This window comes from Thermobia domestica, chromosome 1, assembly GCF_964235325.1.
Source record: "Thermobia domestica chromosome 1, izTheDome1.hap1.1, whole genome shotgun sequence".
NCBI lineage: Eukaryota > Metazoa > Arthropoda > Insecta > Zygentoma > Lepismatidae > Thermobia > Thermobia domestica.
Genome location: NC_137454.1, coordinates 136,059,473 through 136,078,822, shown reverse-complemented (window position 1 = coordinate 136,078,822; position 19,350 = coordinate 136,059,473). Strand labels below are relative to the sequence as shown.

The 19,350-nt window shown below is 34.5% G+C and overlaps 1 protein-coding gene across 1 annotated transcript in view; it reads right to left on the bottom strand.

The window, feature by feature from the left end:
- Positions 1-321: 321 nt before the first annotated feature.
- The window catches only part of Vmat (Vesicular monoamine transporter), a 283,884-nt gene continuing 264,855 nt past the window's right edge, over positions 322-19,350 (bottom strand). Inside the window, exons 8-13 of the mRNA XM_081763555.1 lie at positions 18,925-19,026; positions 14,223-14,397; positions 12,108-12,159; positions 11,180-11,363; positions 9,466-9,599; positions 322-2,845 (exon numbers count right to left, since the gene is read on the bottom strand). Coding sequence (XP_081619681.1) covers positions 2,777-2,845; positions 9,466-9,599; positions 11,180-11,363; positions 12,108-12,159; positions 14,223-14,397; positions 18,925-19,026 — 716 coding nt within the window. The 3' untranslated portion in view covers positions 322-2,776. The remainder of the gene's footprint in view (positions 2,846-9,465; positions 9,600-11,179; positions 11,364-12,107; positions 12,160-14,222; positions 14,398-18,924; positions 19,027-19,350) is intronic.

Here is a 19,350-nt window from a genome sequence, read left to right as displayed (position 1 = left end):
AGTCGAGCTATAGAGCTTTGAATGTCAGTTTCCCACGCTTTCGGCACCTTGTAGCTCCGAAACTATGTACGTTGGACAAAAGTTTATTTGAACTTTTTTTCTTGTTTCCGTGTCAGGAATCATCCCTTAAATTTTGTAACATAGTCACGCGGTCACCCTGTATATATATATATATATATATATATATATATATATATATATATATATATATAAAATAAGTGGAACAATATAAACGTTTTTGAAAAAAATCTAAAAACCTTAACGTTAGATCAAGTTACAGAGTCATGTTCAAAGGTCTATTAAATAAAAGAAAATCAAGTATAGCTTTTTTTCGGTCCTTTATTGCACCACATTTTAGCAAACATCAAAACAGTACTTAAAGCATTCCATTAACAATGTTCAAAGGATGCACAAGAATAAATTTTTCTTTATCTTAAAATAATAAATATATGTATGTATATATGTATAGTATTTTGGAGATTTCCACGATCCAGACAGCATTGTATATATATGTTGTATTCATTCACAACTATCTTTACATATATCGAAATTTGTTTCTGAAGTCAGAAAAAAATCTGTATTAACACTATACATTCCATTATACACATTCCACTTTCTTGTCTTACAAGTCAAATACAATATCATACATAACCATACCTATACATAACCGTAACATTCTCCATGGAGCTGTAAAAGTACTTATTGCACCTCCAAAGCCCCTTTTCATTATTGTCAGGTCACATAGCTGCTCCAGAGAGGCACGTAAACGTGTCTCATCTGTGCATATAGTACTTATCTTTGCACAAAACAACAAGGAAACAGAACACAATAGCGTTTTACATGCAGGGATGCAAAGAGAAAGTAGACAGCTAGGTCATTCCATGATCTAACACTTCGCGTAACAGAACACAGCTCCATGTTAAACAAACCATTCTTAATTTTCCGTTTGTGGACTGGGAACTGAGATGAAGTGAAATATTCGTCAAAACAGTGGTTAGCTACTTTTAAGTTAACATCTGTACTAGCAGCATCATAGGGATGTTTCCGTACAGTAACAACCTACAGATGATGCTGATGTACCTTTCTAATTATGTAATTTATATATTTTAATTGCATGTTGTAGATACGAAACAGGAAACTTTAACTTCACCATACGGTGGTAGTTGACCAAATACCAATCAATCCAATCTCACAATATGTTCTTAGATGTGTGTGGAAAATTATTTAGGTCAGTACCTTTTGCTGACCAATTAATAAGAAACTGACCAACCAGGAAACAAACTTGTCAGCAGAAGTTCAAACTATATTTGTAGATGTTTAAGGTGTGCTCTTTCTGTAGATATTGTTTTCAAGTAATTAACAGGTCATCTGCTGACAAGTCCCTTCAGTGGTATGAACATATAATTGTATTTTGATTAAAATAAATTAAAGCAGTTCCAGTATCCATACATTATATATCTTAACTATGCCATCTTCATTCTTAAGAAAGAAAAAAAAAACAGAAAAAAAGTCTTTCGTTCCAAAAACAAACTCGTCTATGTGTTAGATTATAGACTTAGTACCATTTGCTAGCCTTTATATACCATAGCATATCTTTCCCTCCAGTGACTTCAGAAACAAATTTTGATTTGGTTTAAGTTATCTCAATATTTTCTTTTTCTTTTTTACATGTCATTAATCGGTTTACATTGTTTGTTACTCAACTGCTTTGAGGCAGCTTTGCACAAGAGTCAGATAGTAGATATTCATGTCAGTATATTGTAGTTCATGTAGTAAATAGGTATAATGCATTCAAATGATAGGTGTGCTTGATAGCAACATTTCGTAATTTATGATAAGTAATCATACAATCCAATTATAAAACCAATGACAAGTTTTCGTGCCAGTAAAGACTGACAAAACTATCCTCTGCCAGATTCCGTGCAGCCATTCACGAGAATCACATTAGAGGACGTAAATAATCCCTAAAAATGACGGGAGTCGTATTTTTTCTTTTTTTAAAAAAAAATTTGATCGACATTAAATGCCTATGAATTTTATTTGTGCACACCTATCGGGAAAAAGTCATTTCTGGTTACAGTGAATATATTTTCTAGTCAAATATTTTAAATTGGAAAGAAATATATAACAATGAAGATTTTTTCTGATATTTTAGCTTTAAAATTGATTGTACATTTGACCCAATAGTAATGTTAATGTGCTAGTTACAAATGGACAGTATAAATTAATTAGCTTCGCCGTTTTGAAACACAAGAGAAATAACAAAGCATTACAAATATCGTCATTAAAATATTAGAAAGAATAAGTTCTCGTCATTGGAAAATATCCCACATATTTAATACCATTTGTGTTTGTCTACACATACTAAGTATATAACAATAAATATTGCAACGATGTTCAATACAGAGCGTTGCTTCCATACCCTGTTTCTAGGCTTCATTGTTCTAGCTTTTGTTTTTAACTTCAAAAACAGAATACACATTTTCGTCCCTTTCTTGATATCTTGTTCAATTATTTATTCATTTTCCGTTTCAGTATTTTGGTTATATTAATATTGTCGATTGATAATGAAATACGTCGTTATATTTTGTTCTTGGAATGCATTGCTGCTGGAAAGCAGATATTTCAATTTTTAAAAAGTATTTTTTTTTAACTTATAAAGCTTGCTGGCTTCGCCCGTAGTAAAATAATCAATTTGTTCATCATCTATTTTCTGACTAACGTTATCTACAAGAAAAATAAATCACACAGTCTTTTCACAGATTGTTTCAGTTGACTACTCTTCTTCTTCTTCATTTTGATATGTCACATAGCGTACTGATGACTTTTCTCCAAGAATTAGTGCCTGAAATGTAGAGATTAGGTGATTATTATACGCAAATATATTCATGTACAATCATGTTCAATATAGTTGCAATTTCATTTTCACTGGATAATACTATATTTTTACAAGAATTCCCATTCGCCTTATTTGCCCCAAAAGGTTTGTTTCTTTCGTCAATTGTTTTTGTTGTCTGGAGATAATAATAAATTGCCTACAGTTTTTAAATGCACCACTTGAAAGTATTTTTTTCTGGACCGTAAAATCCCAGTGTAAAGCTTAGACATGGATAGTTACATATATAAAGTGCTTAATAACAAAATGGCAGTGATTATTTTTTTCCATATGTAGTTCCGAAACACGACTTCTTTCTTTTCTACCCCCCCTTTTTTTTGTTAAGATTACTCCTCTTTTGCATTCGTTTTTGAGATATCAAGAGGATAATCTTAAACAGATTTACAAATTCGTTTACTATTGTAATGCACTGTATAGCGTATGACGTGTAAACTTTGATTTTTGATGATGATGATGATGATGATGATTATTATTATTATTATTATTATTATTATTATTATTATTATTATTATTATTATTATTATTATTATTATTATTATTATTATTATTTAAAGAAAAAGTGCAATACGTATGTATATAGAGTGACGTAGTTAACTCGTACCAGCCTTTTAACTGAGCAGTAGAATACATCATCACACGAGTAAAATTTAATGATGGTCTTTTAGAGCAAGCAGAAAGTAATCTCTTCAGATCAGAAGTTAAATTCTTTTAATGAAATGTCAATTTTTGACCCTGATTAAGAATGCATGAAAGGCTAGTAAACTTAAGCATAGTTGAAAAAAACTTGATTTTTATTTTATGTATAACTTAGGAATTGAAATAAAAGTCTGCTCAGCATATTTTAGAAGCTAAGTCGGGCTTGTATAATAAATCAAGCTTGTATAACAGATGAAGGTCTACCACCATGCCAAGTTTTTATCCAGATCGGGCTTACTGAATTGAACTCGATATAGTGTTCTTGTAATTGATTTCAATTAAAAAAAAATGAAATGGAATCTTTAAGTTTTACGTCCCACGGATAGGCTAAAGGAGACGGTGATGAGAAATGAATGAAATAGTGGAATGAATAAAGTGGGAGGAAACGGGAGAACCCCGAGAAAACCCATGAGCACGGTGTTTGTCCACCACAAAGTGCACGCGGCGCGATCTGGGATCGAGCCAAGGACCCCAAACACCAGAGGTGAACGCTCTGCCACTGAGCCACTGCGCTCCCTCCACTGTACAACGCGTGTTGCGGTTGCCGGTCGTTTTTTGTTTTCAATGTGTCATATGGACTTCCTCTTCCGTCAACAGTAATCCGTTCTCTTGTGAGTGTCGTGGTGTGAAAAGTGGTGCGGTAAAATGGGCAACCTGACAGACTTTCAAAGAGGCATGATCGTTGGTGCCTGTCTTGTTGGAGCTTCAGTGGCAACAGTGGCGAACATTGTGGGGGTATCGAAAGGCACTGTGTCCAATCTCACGAGGGCATGCACAATTCATGGGCAAACGACAACTGCAAGGCACAACAATGGTAGAAAGACAATCCTGTCAGATAGGGACCGGAGGGCATTAAAACGGATTGTAGCAGCTAAAAAGAAGACCATTGCAATGAAAATTACGTCTGGACTCAATTTCGGCCTACAGAACCCGGTTTCATCGAAAACAGTGCGACGGGAACTTCATAAAATGAAAATTCATGGCAGGGCCGCTATCGCCATATCCCTGATCACAGCAGTAAATGCGAAGAGCCGTATCCAGTGGTACAAGGACCACAAGGCGTGGATTCATGAGCAGTGGAAACACGTAATGTGGTCCGATGAATCGACCTTCACCTTGTTTCCAACAACCGGTCGTGTTTACGTATGGATAACACCGTCGCAGGCCTATGATACAGACTGTCTGCTCCCAACTGTAAAGAATGGGGGTGGTTCTGTTACAGTATGGGCAGTGATATCATGGTTTTCTGCAGGTCCCATCATAACCCTGCATGGAATGATGAATGCTAAGGCGTATGAGGCCATTTTGGGGACCAGGTTCTACCCATGGCCCAAATATTGTTCCCTGATGGTGATGGCATCTACCAAGATGATTTGGCACCTGTCACGCTGCAAAAATGGTGAAATCATGATTTGAGGAGCATGACCAGGAGCTATCACACCTCTCCTGGGTCCCACAATCACCAGATCTGAACATCATTGAGCCATTGTGGTCTGAGTTAGAGAGGCGTGTTCGGTCTCATTACCCTCCACCAGCATCCTTAAGGAACTGGAGCATGTTTTGGAGGAACAATGGTACAAAATTCCACACACCACGATTCAGGAGCTGTATACGTCCATTCCACGTCGGGTCGGATCCAAGCTGTTTTGGACGCAAAAGGAGGCCCCACACCATACTAGGTATGATTTTCACACTTTTGCAAACGTTTTAGATTTTTTTGTGGAACCCCTATATATATATATATATATATATATATATATATATATATATATATATATATATATATATATATATATATATATATATTTCAAAGATTTCGAACAATACGAAAGCTCCTTCGTGGTTAAGTGGTTAGCGTATGTGCCTTTGGCGTGGGAGACCCGGGTTCGATTCCCGGCGGGAGCTCGTGTGGTTCGGATTCCCGTTAATCAGTAGGTCCACGTGTCATATAGCTTCGCTGCTGAAGGGAACGTTAAACTCAAAATCAACTCAACTCGAACAATACGAGCGGACTTAGACTGGTATCCAATGTATAAAATATTTGTTACTTGTCTTTATATCTGTTACATTGATATACAATATATGTGATATATATATGTACAAAGTTTTATAGCAATAACTATCCCTGCCATCACTTTTTCACGTTTTTCAAAGTGTAGCAAAAATTAAACAAGATTATAATTTCTCGGAGCAGAGTTCTAATTAGGAAGCCTTGTGAAATATACTTTTAGGTAGGATAAAAAAAACATGAAAGGATCTCAAGATGGATCTTTCGAAAATAAATATCGATTTTGATAGGACTTACTTAGCACAGGATAGGATCAGATTCAAGCTTATTTCTATGGTGTTAACCTTACTGTTGTAACTTTATTAAATAAAACAGTCAATGTTGTTGAAACATTTTCCATTGCCCAGTAACTCATCATCTAGAATTTTGAAGACTGTGTTTTGATGGCAGTCATAATGATGATGATAAACTTAACATTAAGCATTTAGAAATTTTATACTTCGATTTAAAATGATCAAAAGGTAGAACCTATAGGTAATCAGAATGGTATAAAGAATGACTGACCAGCCAATGACTGAAGAAAGTAAAAGAAAATGAAGTAATTTCAAGTTACTGGCTGTGTGTATTAGTTAGTTAAACGCTACTAGTAGTGGTGTTTGAGCAGTATATGTTGAAGCAGCATAGAGCATTTTGTGTATTGGAATTTACACGAACATATACTGGTTTGGACAGTGTAACGAAATTTTTGTACTACAGCACGCCTGTACTTCATTTCAATTTGAGGTCATGCAGTAAAATTATCCGTAGTAACATAGAACATTGTATGACACATGCAGCTACACTTCTTCTAGTGTTACGACTGCCTGTTGAAATTACCTTCAATTGGATTATGGTTCTATCACTGCATTATATTCCAAGTCAATATGGTGATTATGCATGTTGGCCTCTTATTTCCAAACAATTTGGGTACATTGGGTTGAACAGTTTTGTAAAATTTACAGATAACATTTTTTATCTGAATGAAAAACGTTGCATATTACATAAATACAAGTGACCTTGTATTTCTTTGTTCTTTTAGACGTGCTTCTGAATTAGTCTGTCTTCTTTCTCTCTTTTACCTGGTTGTACCATTACTATTGTAATTGCTATTTGGTTCAATAGGCTGCATATTACCGATAAATAATTATTACATTTGTACTCACCCAAAAGCATCTTTCTATTTAACTATATGTTTTGACAAAGGTTCTCTAGATAAAACTTAAATATCGTAAGTTTTCTTTGACGTATTATGTTTATCAGTGGAGTGAAATGAAATACAGATTTAAAAAAAAAGAAAAGAAAAGAAAAGAATGAATGAATGGAAAAAGATGTAAATTTAAAAGCAAGATTTCATTAGATTTTAAGATTTCAAATTGTGAGTTTTACAACATACCAGTCAGTACAAACAAAGAAAAGTCCTAAAGATACAAGGAGAACTTTATTGAAGGACTACTGAAAACGCATACCCAGATAGCACATACTGTACAGCATGTATGCATATTCCGCATAAAAACGGTGGATATGAACATATGGATTAATAAGAATGCTGCACACGTTCACACGTGTACAGAGGACAGTCTATGTATAGTACACCCACAGTTTTACAGGTACCCGTGTATTCGATTGTGTGCAATTGCAGCGAATATGGTGCACATGTGAAAGCGAGGAATAACACACGTGCATCACATTTGTAGTACATACCTTGTGCTGTCCGGGTAAGTTGTGGTTACAGGAAAAGGTAATCAATGGTGATGTAGTTCGTCAAGCAATCGTAGATTTCTAAAAAGATCTGTGCTGAAGATGGAAATAACCATTTGCCGAAACGTACACAAATAAAAGGGCGTTCTTGGGTAAGCATAAGTTCAATACGTCATTGTACTTTAATTATTGCGTCGATAATAGTTTTACACGTACTGATTTCAACTTAACTATAAACAGAAGAAAATACTATGGAGTTGGTAACCTAGAAAGTGATGACAAATGGAAAATGAGCAAAATACCCCAGCTTGATAGTTTTTATAATACTTCACGAAAGCTGGTCAAAGTTTTGGTGTCACGAATGGAATAATCCATGTTATAAGTTGGATGGAAGAATTGGAAATGTGTAAAGTGCTTAAATATGAGGTTCCGGGCCTGCCCGAAAGCAGTTCTGGTAAGTTTTAAGATTTAGATACTACCCAAGAAGATCAGCCAGAAAGGAATTTACAATTAACAGTTTATGAAAAATATATTTAATCTCGGTAATGTTTTTAATTTAAAAAAAAAGCAGGAGTAAGGTTAGTCATCATTCTTAACTCTCAAAAAAGAAAATAACCCCATTATTACTTTCTTTAAAACAACATTCTAATTACGAGAATAAGTTAGGAAGTAAAGTTCCCTAGTGTATATCTTTTGTATTAATGCAAATAGAAAGTTGATCTTTGGCCGAAACGAAGTTCAACTCTTGATTGCTTTGTGAGAGCAGAATCAAGTTTTAGTACTCCACACGTCCTGAATAAAACGTACACAAAGTGGCTACTACACTCTCTATTGGGCATTAAAAATGGTACGTTCTGTTATTCGGATTTTGGGAAAAAAGACAGAACCAGTTCAAATTCATAAGGAATTGGGACATGTGTATGGCGCAGAAGTGATCACAGTGTAGTATGTGCGTAAATGATGTCGGGAATTCATTGGTGGTCATACGAATGTGTAAGATGAACATAGAAGCGGACTGCCTTGTACAACAAAGCTCCTTTCTGCAATTGAGGAGTTTGATGTAATAAGGGCGTAAGCGAATTTACGCCCTTTTTGCATCAAACGCATTTGTGGCTTTTGTCATGCTTGTTTAGTCTCCTGGTAACATTTCAATGCAATATCGGAATAAAATGCTGCATATTACATTGTTTTATGAAAAAAAAAAAAAAACAACTAAAATTTTCAACATTGTTTTTCTCCAACTGCATGTTTCAGACTTACGCCCTTATTGCATCAAACTCTTCAATTGAAAAGGCTGTATGGGTGAGTCGCCTAGTGTCACTGGAAGAGTTTGAAGTACAATTTAATCTGTCACATGGCATAATGTCGACGATTTCTTAAGCCAGATCATTATTGGGGACGAAACGTGGGTGAACCAGTACTGTCTGGAATCAAAAGCACAACCGGTGGCATCAAAGCATTCAGTATATCTAATAGTCAAAATTTTTAAGACAGCACCAGGCATTGGCAAACTAATGGGAACTGTCTTTTGGGATATCCATACCGTTCTTCTGGTGAATTTTTGTGCCCCTAATCACACAATGCATACTGCTGCTTAATAGGTAACAGTCTTGAAACTGAAGAGATTTGTTTAATGCAAAATGCATCAACTGTTAAACAAGACGGTGCATGTGACAATGAATCTTTTGCAATGATGGGACTGGAAATTGTTTCGCACCCCGCACAGTCCAGGTTTGGCCCCGTCCAAGTCCCATCTTTTTCCCAAAATGAAAGAACATATCATGACAAATGATTCACATCATATGATAACGACAAGCATGCGGTCCAAAAATGTTTTCGTGTTCAGGGTTTTATCTTCTATTGCCAGAGTTTTGACAAATGAATTTCCAGCCTAGATAAGTGCCTCAACAAAGAAGATGGCTACGTTGAAAAACAGTGTAAGAATGTATTTTCATCCCACAGGTAAGCATTTTACTTTACATCTAGTTGTAACAAAATACCTGAGCTGAGAAACTTACTTTCTGACTTCCCTCGCAATAATACTAAATGACAAATTTCTATTATACGTAATACTTTCATAAATTACGTGTTTCTCCTTACATAAGAATGCTGAGATTAATGTACATACCTTTTGTTCATCCTTTGTTCGTGGATTTCTTAAGAAATACATAAGTGGAGCGTATAAGAAGTTCAGAACAGCTATTCCATATAGCATGCGCTCAAATCCAATTGTTTTAACAAGTGTACCACTCATAGCGGGACCTGAAAATTACCATTAAGAGTTTATAACGTAAAATGTTTATTTATTATACAAACAGATTTTGATATAATATTTAATTATTTAAACAACATTCTTTTCCTCTCAAGCAAACGTAGTGCCTTCAGACAATTCAAAATATTCGATTTTATTCTATGCAATTTTCATATACATCAATTACACTTACAAATTTTGAAGCAGTACAAATAATATAACCTTTATTTTTAGTAAGTCCTACCTTCCTCTCCTCTGTTTTTAACTAATTCCCCTATCTGCTTAACAGTTATAGTATTATTATTTAACTGAAACTTCAATGAGACATCGAAGCTTTACTTACAACTATATGAAGAAATAACATATCAGTGAAATGTGCATACTTTAGATTCTCCAAAACCAGAAGAGCTATGGCAGATAAGACGTCTTTTAGGGAGGTCAACAATTTTAATCTTGTCAACTTGAGATACAAATGCGGTAAGAAGAAAATAAAAATCAAGCTTAGAACTAAGGAAAGTGATTCTATTTAAAAAGTGATCAGAAAATATTTTATATATATATATATATATATATATATATATATATATATATATATAGTGGCGTATTTACGATTTTGTTTCGGGAGGGGCTTTTCTAACTTTCGGGGGGGATTTGCCTGAAAATGTGAAAATTCTGCAAGATATTTCATATACTTTACTATAGTAAGATTTCTGGGGGGCTTAAGCCCGGAAGCCCCCCTAAATACGTCATTATATATATATATATATAAAATCCCATTCTCTTAAACCAAAAAATGCATTTTTTTTTCTTCTGATACGAATTTACTTCAATTAGCTAGCACTCTTATTTACAGTTTCCCATCTCTATTTGGATTGGTAACATTGGGCTTTCAGTTTGTGATTTATGTTCCGTCCTATTTGGACCAGTTCTATGTTTTAGCAATAAAATATTAATACAGTTGTAAAATAATAGAATATTAAATCCTTGTATACATGAAAAATAGAACGAAGTCCTTAAAAGCAAGAGGAATCAATTCTCAATTTCTCTGTTCCGCCTCATCTTCATAAGAATTCTGAACTGAGAATCAGACTATTATGAGTGGTACGTGTATGGGTAAAGGTATAATTAAATTAATTAGAGATCCTGTTAATAGTAGGTATAATTGGACATCCAAAATTAAAAATCTGTTTATTCTAAAAATATTTACACCACTATCATAATGTACTACAGCAGTAAGATGGTGGCAATTTTTTAAAATATACTTTTCCTATTTGTAGATGATGATGATGTAGTTTGTTTCACGAAAGGCACTTGGATAAAACTTAAAAAAAGAAAAGTTTTTATTATAAAATTACAATTGTGCACGACAAATTAGGTTTAACAGTACTACCATTTACAAATGACGTTTACTGATTTTATAGTGTTTGTTTTCTGTTTTTCGATTTCTAAAATACAATTGTAAAGAATGTGTGTTTGGAAGATAGGTCGCAATTGTAAATATATGTATCTGACTACTTCATGCTGCTGGTTGATACTGGATTTTTTTTAACAAGTGATACTGGATTTTTTTTAACATGTGAGTGATACTGACCTATAGCAAATCCAAGGCAGAAGGCCACATCACCTATAGCATAGACACTCCCATAAACAGCTGAATGACGAATATCAACAAGATATCCAAGCTCAGGCATCATTGAACTGTCAACCATCCCAATAGCGAATCCCAAGCCTGCATTAGGTCCAATTAAATGGTCTATTCTTCGAGCAGACGGGATCTGAAAGATAAAATGAGAATTGACGATAATTAGTCTAATTAATATGCTCAAATATGCAGATTTCCATGAATCAAATCAAAATTTTGTTGGCAGTTATTTTCACGGGTGTGTATAGAAAAGGACTTATAAATAATATTGCATATACATACATAGAATTTTAGATAACTTTTTTTCTTATACACCGTGTAGTAGTTCAAAAGTGGATTTACAGCTGCTGTTAGCAGCTAAAGGATCTAGTTCTTTCACTTTAAAGAAAAATAGTTGGTTTATTTCTGACCGATTTGCCAACGCTGCCTCCACATGTATAGTAGAGCCAGCGTTGTCATCTTGAGAGACGTGTACTAAGAAAAAACTGTCAAAGTTTTCTTTAAACATATCACAAGTGTTCTATATGAACATCAACAAAACCTTTTGTATCATTAGGGTTAATATTAGCAGTTTATTTCATACTCGCTCAACTCTTATCGGTAGAAAGTGGAAACATTGCATGAAAACTAATCTTTGAGAGTTATTTTTTCGAAACGCATGACTTACAGTAACATACGATTATTAAATTTTACAGAACATATTTCTGAAATCGGGTCCATTATTTTGACTTGCCCTGTACAATATTGTGCTCTGATTTAAAAATCCATACTGTGACAACCTACTGTAGTCCTAAAACGTGTGCCATTGAGTATGAACCACAGTATAATTTTCTTACAAGAAATTTAATATAACAATATATATGTAAACTATACTTACACATATCAGGCAAATTCCAATTATTATAAGACCGAGAAGTGAAGCAAGCCACCTGCAAAATAAGAATTGTATTATGGTAATACTCTTGAACTTAAATAAACAAAAATTTTGTTGCCAGATAATATAAAGAAATACAGTGCTTATATTAGTTGTGGCCAACCTTCTTAGGTTTGAGTGATACTTTTCATTTCAGAAATCACGAGCAGTCTATTTATTTGTTCACTACCTCGATAGAGTAAATAGTAAAACAAAAAGAATAATCGATATAGATAGTATGACAGACCATCGCGGGTTACCTCTCACGACTTGTTGATCGACTAGTAGATCGCAGTCAACACGTTGGCCACCCTTGGCTTATTTAATCTCTAACAAATAAGCATTAAATTCATCTCCTTGACAGACTCTACTTTCAAAGAAAAATCTCCTTGATAGACTCTACTTTTAAAGAAAAATCTCCTTGATAGACTCTACTTTTAAAGAAAAATCACTTTAATAGATTCTACTTTTAAAGAAAACTTAATGTAAAGAAAAAAATTAATGAATGAACCTAGTGTATAGATTACTAAGCGAAACCGTGTTGAGTTGAACCAGTCAGTTATTAACAGAAACTAAAAATATATATTTGTCGAAAATAACTGTTTTCCGAAATGGATTGGTAAAATGAAACTTTCCGCAGAATTTCAAAACTAGAAATAGAAGTGGGTACACGATGACAGAGTAACTCCTGAAAAGGCCTCATTCAACCAAGCCAAGAGATAGCCTATTTAAAAAGAAAGCAGATTTGTTTGTTTATTAACATGTATTGTTTTCATTTATGTTAGTAAAGAAAAGCGAATATAAATTCTCTATATATTAAAACTAAACATTTTTAAACATGTGAAGGACAAGTTGAGTGAGTGAATACATGAAACCAGTGAATTTGATTTGGTTTTCTTTTTATATTCGGTTCGGACCAACTATGTTCGTTCAATATCTAACCATAAACTTGTATCTATTGAATATTAAATCCTCAGAAAGACGACGACGTCGGTAATTTGCTTTTATTATTATTATTTAAGATTGTAAATGGTAAAAGAAAGTTGGAATTTTTGATATTTCAGCCCAATATTCGCATTCCATGCTCATCATACACGTTTATACAATTTGCTGTTCTACATAACACCAAGATTATCGCTTATTACGCTCCCTTACTTTATAGATTGTGTTCTAATTTCAATTTGCCATAGGACACCAACACTTTCAGTACGGGTAGTGATTTTAGAAATCATCTAAGGAAAATAAGTATATTATACGGTACTATACCTTTGTGTTTTATAATATTTATATTTCCCTGTAAATTATTGTGTAATTTGTTTTGTACCTTCAGAAGCAAACGATCTTGTACTGTACTGAAACTTTCTGTAAATGAATGCATAAATATAGTTATTAACGAAACCACAGATAAAGAAGATATCCTATTACAAAATATAATTTTAACAAGCAGCAATATCACATATACACCACGTGAAGGAGGTTGGTCCGTCAGTGTGCACAATGTCAAAATTCAAGTTTGATTTTTCTGTATTTTCTCTCACCTCAATTCTCGACTAAATAAAGACTTTATTGAGATGAATGCATACTTGAAAACAGAAAATATTTAAGTCTTTACATTTGTCAAGTAGAAAGTCATTTAGTTTGATTTGAGTGTTGTATTCCACAGACAGATCTCAACAGCACTGCGGTTAGTATATCAAGTAAGGATAATATCCATAATTACTCCCATAGGAATATTTAGTAAACAGATTTTTGATTGTTCATATCTTAAGATCAATTGAGTGGGTCACGTCGATCAGCTTTAGACCTTCTGTCTCCTGACCAAATGAATGGTAACGCATCAAGTAGCTTTTGAGATTTTTGTCACCCGGACGGACACAGACAGACAGACAAAATACATCAAGGATATTTTGGAAAACCAAACTTCCTAAAAAAGTAACACAAAAATTAGGAAGGTAATTTATTACAATTGTAGTATTATCAGAAGTGGAACTTAAAATTGACAAGAAAATCATATATTGTAGAAAAATTTGTTATCCGTATTCTTTTTGGTCAGGTTTTAATGTAACGAAGTGCTCTTACCTGCCCATTTTATGTCCAAGAGGTCCAAAAAGATTTGTGCCGATGAGGTAGGAAATACTGGCTGGAAGGAATGTGACGCCAAGCTGCCAGCGATCTGCATTCATGGTATCCATCATCCATAATGGGAGGGATGGTTCTAACATTGCTATCCCCATATTTGCAAACGTAATCGCTCCTGGAAACAAATGTTTGAAATTTAGTTCATGAAAACTTTTCTTTAACCAATAAAGATTTATTACATTATTTCTCTTGGTAGGTTCTAAGTAGGTTAATGATCCGCATGGCTGGGAAGTGGTAATGCAAAAGTAAAGTTGAAAGTACGTTGGTCCAATGTAGGCCTACTTTAAAGTGACTGTTGGCCAACCAACAAATTGCCATTATTTATCTAACAACTTCGACCTGACACTCCTAATCGCAATCTTACTTCAATCTTGTTGCTCTACAGCGATCGAAGTTAAAAATCTAGTTCCGGTTCAAATAAAGAGTTAAGACAGAAAATGGTACCTATCTTACAACATTAAATCGATAAAAAAAAAAAAAAAAAAAAAACTACTCCCTGTCCATTTTCTTGTACGCCTTATATTTGGAGAACTACACAAAGTATAGCCGAACCTATACTATCACTTAACTCAAGTGTGCTTATTCCATAAAAAAGTACGAAAACTCGATTTAGGGGCCGTTAAAAAATTTTGTGGCCCTGATCCAGAAACTAATTATTGGTCAAGTTCGCAATCTTATGACCCATTTTTATTTGATCATTCCTAAAATTCTTGTTGCTTTATCTAGATGAATATTAAAACCAAAAGTTACAGAGGATTTCTTTCATTTCAGGTTTTAATAGAGAAGTAAGGGTGGAAGTAAAATATGTTCTTGGGACGCTTAATTTATTACAGAAGACCGACTCCTGCTATTTATTACCCCTTTTTGCCCCTAACGATCAATGTTAAAACGCCACTTGTGGTTTAAGTAGAGGGTTAAGAGAGAAAAAAATGTACCTATCTTTAGAACCTTAAATCGATTCTAAAGAAACACTTCTCGCTTTCCATTATCATGTTTACTCTATAGCGATAAACGTTAAAGCCAGAAGTGGCTGATTTCTGCAGGTCTAGTATGAATACAAGGTTAAAAGATAATATATTACCTACTCTTAAACGCTAAATTGATTATAAAAACTACTCCTCGCTATCTATTAGGTACCGTTTGTGCTCAGTTCGTTGTGATCATGGGCGGACCTAGGAATTGTTTGCTGGGGGAAGGGGGCAAACCTTTTACTTGGTCCCGGACCTGTGGAATACTTCCTGTATTCTGACGTTCTTATAGGTGGCATTTTTTTATTTTTTGTCATGAAGTTGGAAGGGCAATGTCCTCCCTATAGTTCAGCCCATGGTTGTGATCAACGTTAAAACCGGAAAAGGTTGATTTATAGTACTTTCAAAGGATGAATCACCTCCCTCAACGAACTCAATTACTAACTCTAGACCCTCTACATTTTGGCTAAAAATTGATGGTGATCCATCAAGTACTTATTGAGATTTGTTGTCTCCCGGACGGACAGGTAAATATATAACTTCTTAAAAATTAACGACCTCACCGAACTTCTTAAAAATTAATGATCTCATAGCTGCTTATTTCGTACATTTTTTTAAAAGCGTATATGCAGTGTTTGAAGTGGAAAAAAAGCAGATACAGTATGTTTTATTACGATTTTGATTCGACATACCGTCTATCTAAATGTTGAAATACAGTGAGGGTATGTTGCCTAAAATATTGCATTTCTATTTACATAATGACTGAAAACCACTGGAGAGCTTCTCTTTAGTTACGAGAGGGAAGAAGGCATAGGGAGACTTTGATCCCTCGCCAACAACTTTCTGAGAAAAATTAAAACATTCCCTTACTTATATTATAGAGAATTATACACGAAAATGCTCCAAACACCGAGTTTTTATATTAACAATTACCTGCGGGGAAAGTTTCCGGGTATACCAAGCTCCCGGAAGAATTGCCCCCACAGCAGACAACTCCTAGATCCGCTCATGCCCAAAACATGACATTTATATGAATTACGACAAGAAGACCACACACATACATACGAAAGAAACAATTCAATATAGCACATCAAAATATAAACTAGATGGACTTCTTTGAAGACACTTCATTTTAAAAACAAAAGGTAGAAAAAAGATAACAAAAATGTCGGTGTTGTCAACTTAGAAATTATTTCTACATAAGAAATAAAATCCTTTTGCGTGCAAAGCTATTCGTCAATTACTGTGTATAAAAATGAATTTATTAATGGTATTTAGCATCTGCTCTCCCTTGATGGTATGTCTTGATCACTAAAAACCAGATGCGGTATGCCTTCGTCAATGAAAAACCAGAGGCGGTATGCCTTCGTCAATGAAAAACCAGAGGCGGTATACCTTCGTCAATGAAAAACCAGATGCGGTATGCCTTCGTCAATGAAAAACCAGAGGCGGTATGCCTTCGTCAATGAAAAACCAGAGGCGGTATACCTTCGTCAATGAAAAACCAGAGGCGGTATGCCTTCGTCAATGAAAAACCAGAGGCGGTATAGTATACCACTGCATACCGTCTCACTTCGACCACTGCGTATATGGCATCATATATGAAACTAAGTATAAATTGCAAAAGCAACTTTATTAACGGATTTTAAAAACTAGACATACTTTTTCTATCCATTTATTTGTTATTAATTATTTCAATGTAAAAAATCAGAGTAACTCACAGACTTAATCATCAGCGCCTAGCCCAAACTGCAGTACGCAAAAACTAATGTAGGCAGTACTTTTATGGCATATATAAGACAAGAAACACTTTTCTGTTCTTTGGAAGTGCGAACTCTAAGGGTGATTTTTTCTGTCTTTTTTCAAAAGAGCACCCGATTATTTCAAGAGTTCCTGAAGTTTGAGATGAAAAAAAAAAAAAAAATCATCATACACTCTAGAACATAGGTTTTCAACCTTTTCCACTGGCGTGCCACCGAACATATATATATATATTTTTTTATTAATATCACCACAAATCGTACATACAACCAACAGCAGCTCGCGTACCACAGATTGAGAAGCCTTGCTCTAGAATAAACTGTTTAAAGAGTTTTCCACTTACTTCTTATCCGAATATGAGATTTGTGAGTTGAGTGATCGCTTACTATTTGCGTCCTTTGTCAACAGCAAAACTACATAAGAGGAGACCTACAATTTACCGAGGTACCTTCGATATTACTCACCGGGAATCGATCTCAGAATCTCATGTATTAAAGATGTACGCACTAGCCACTAAACCAGTAAAGAAGACTGTGACTTTGAAGTTGAGCGGAGAAATTTGACAGGGGACTAGCGACACATCAATCCATTTTTATGCTTTTTTTTAAAAAAAGGGGGGGGGGATCACTCAGAACATGCTGTTCTGATATTTGTTTATTGAATTTTGAGTCCTTTGTCCACATCAAGGCTATATGAGACATGGACCAAAAGTTTTAACGTTTTCGGGAGTCTGAACCACCCTAATGCGTTCAAGTTTTAGTACTCCCACCGGGAATCGAACTGGGGACTACGATCATCAAAGACACAATATACTCTGATGTGTGCATGTAACTTATTGCACTGTTTAAAAATTTTAAATAAAAAATAACCCAACCATAAAATTTAAAAATATCCTCATTAGTTCCAGCACCTGCCCACAGGCAGAATATTCAATAATAATAGTAATAATAATAATAATAATAATAATAATAATAATAATAATAATAATAATAATAATAATAATAATAATAATAATAATAATAATAATAAGTATATATAGAGCAACGTGACGTATTCAAAATACTGATGGAAGGTATGCAAGAAGTTCGATAGTCCCTTAGGTATACTACTGCTGGATTCATGACAGCCCACCCACCATGCCTTGTCTACGGCTCTTATGGGGCGTTTACACTTGGTCGATTTAGTCGCACGACTAAATCGACTCGTTGCATTTGCCACTAAATCGAAGCAACTAGGCCGAATCAGATCGATGGATGTGTTCAATTATTTCAACCACAGAAAATAGGGGGCGTTTACACTTGGTCGATTTAGTCGCACGACTAAATCGACTCGCTGCATTTGCCACTAAATCGAAGCAACTAGGCCGAATCAGATCGATGGATGTATTCAATTATTTCAACCACAGAAAATAGAACGTCTTTCAATTCGGTTGCCAGTCGATTAGTCGCCTTCGATCAACAAGCGATTAAGTTGAAGTCCCGTTTACACGGTCGATTAGTTGAAAGTGACGTCAATTCAACTGAATCGAACGCAAATCGACTAAGTGTAAACGCCCCAATAGAACTTCTTTCAATTCAGTTGCCAGTCAATTAGTCGCCTTCGATCAACAAGCGATTAAGTTGAAGTCCCGTTTACACGGTCGATTAAGTTGAAAGTGACGTCAATTCAACTGAATCGAACGCAAATCGACTAGGTGTAAACGCCCCATTATTCTCCGGGGCCTGCTCCGAGCGGAAATTCCTGTGGAAATGATTAGTCTAACTGGTGAATTATTAGAGTAATGAACAAGATCTAGCTAATTTCTTATAATTGTATCACTGTCACAGTTCTGTTTAATGTTAATGGACAAAATTACTTTGGTTTCTCTAATTACTAATGTAGCAACGTAAAGATTGTCATTAGAATGTTCTTACCTGCAGCAACGACAATGTACGGGTCCTTAATCAAAGTAAAAATCGATGGAGGATCCTGATCTTTTTTCACAATTCCTGGCTGTAGAACAAGCAACTGTAGTACTTTGAAAATTAAAAAAAAAAAAAAAAGTTATTAGGAAGTAAATATAACACACACGATTGAAGAACATATATTTTTTAAAAAAAAATGAGCAAGGAGAAAATAAGGGTTCACAATAAAGACACATGCATTAATCTTTTCATTTGACATGCGTCTAATTTTTATAGTCGTTTTAAATTCAGCAAAAACTGCCACAATATGTTCAGTACCAGTCAGGATTCCATGCTCTATAGCAGTGCTATTCACACTTTTTTTCTCGCGTACCCCTAAACACAGTTCGCAATCAAATTGTGTATCCCTGAAACTGTTTAAAAGAAAATTGAAAT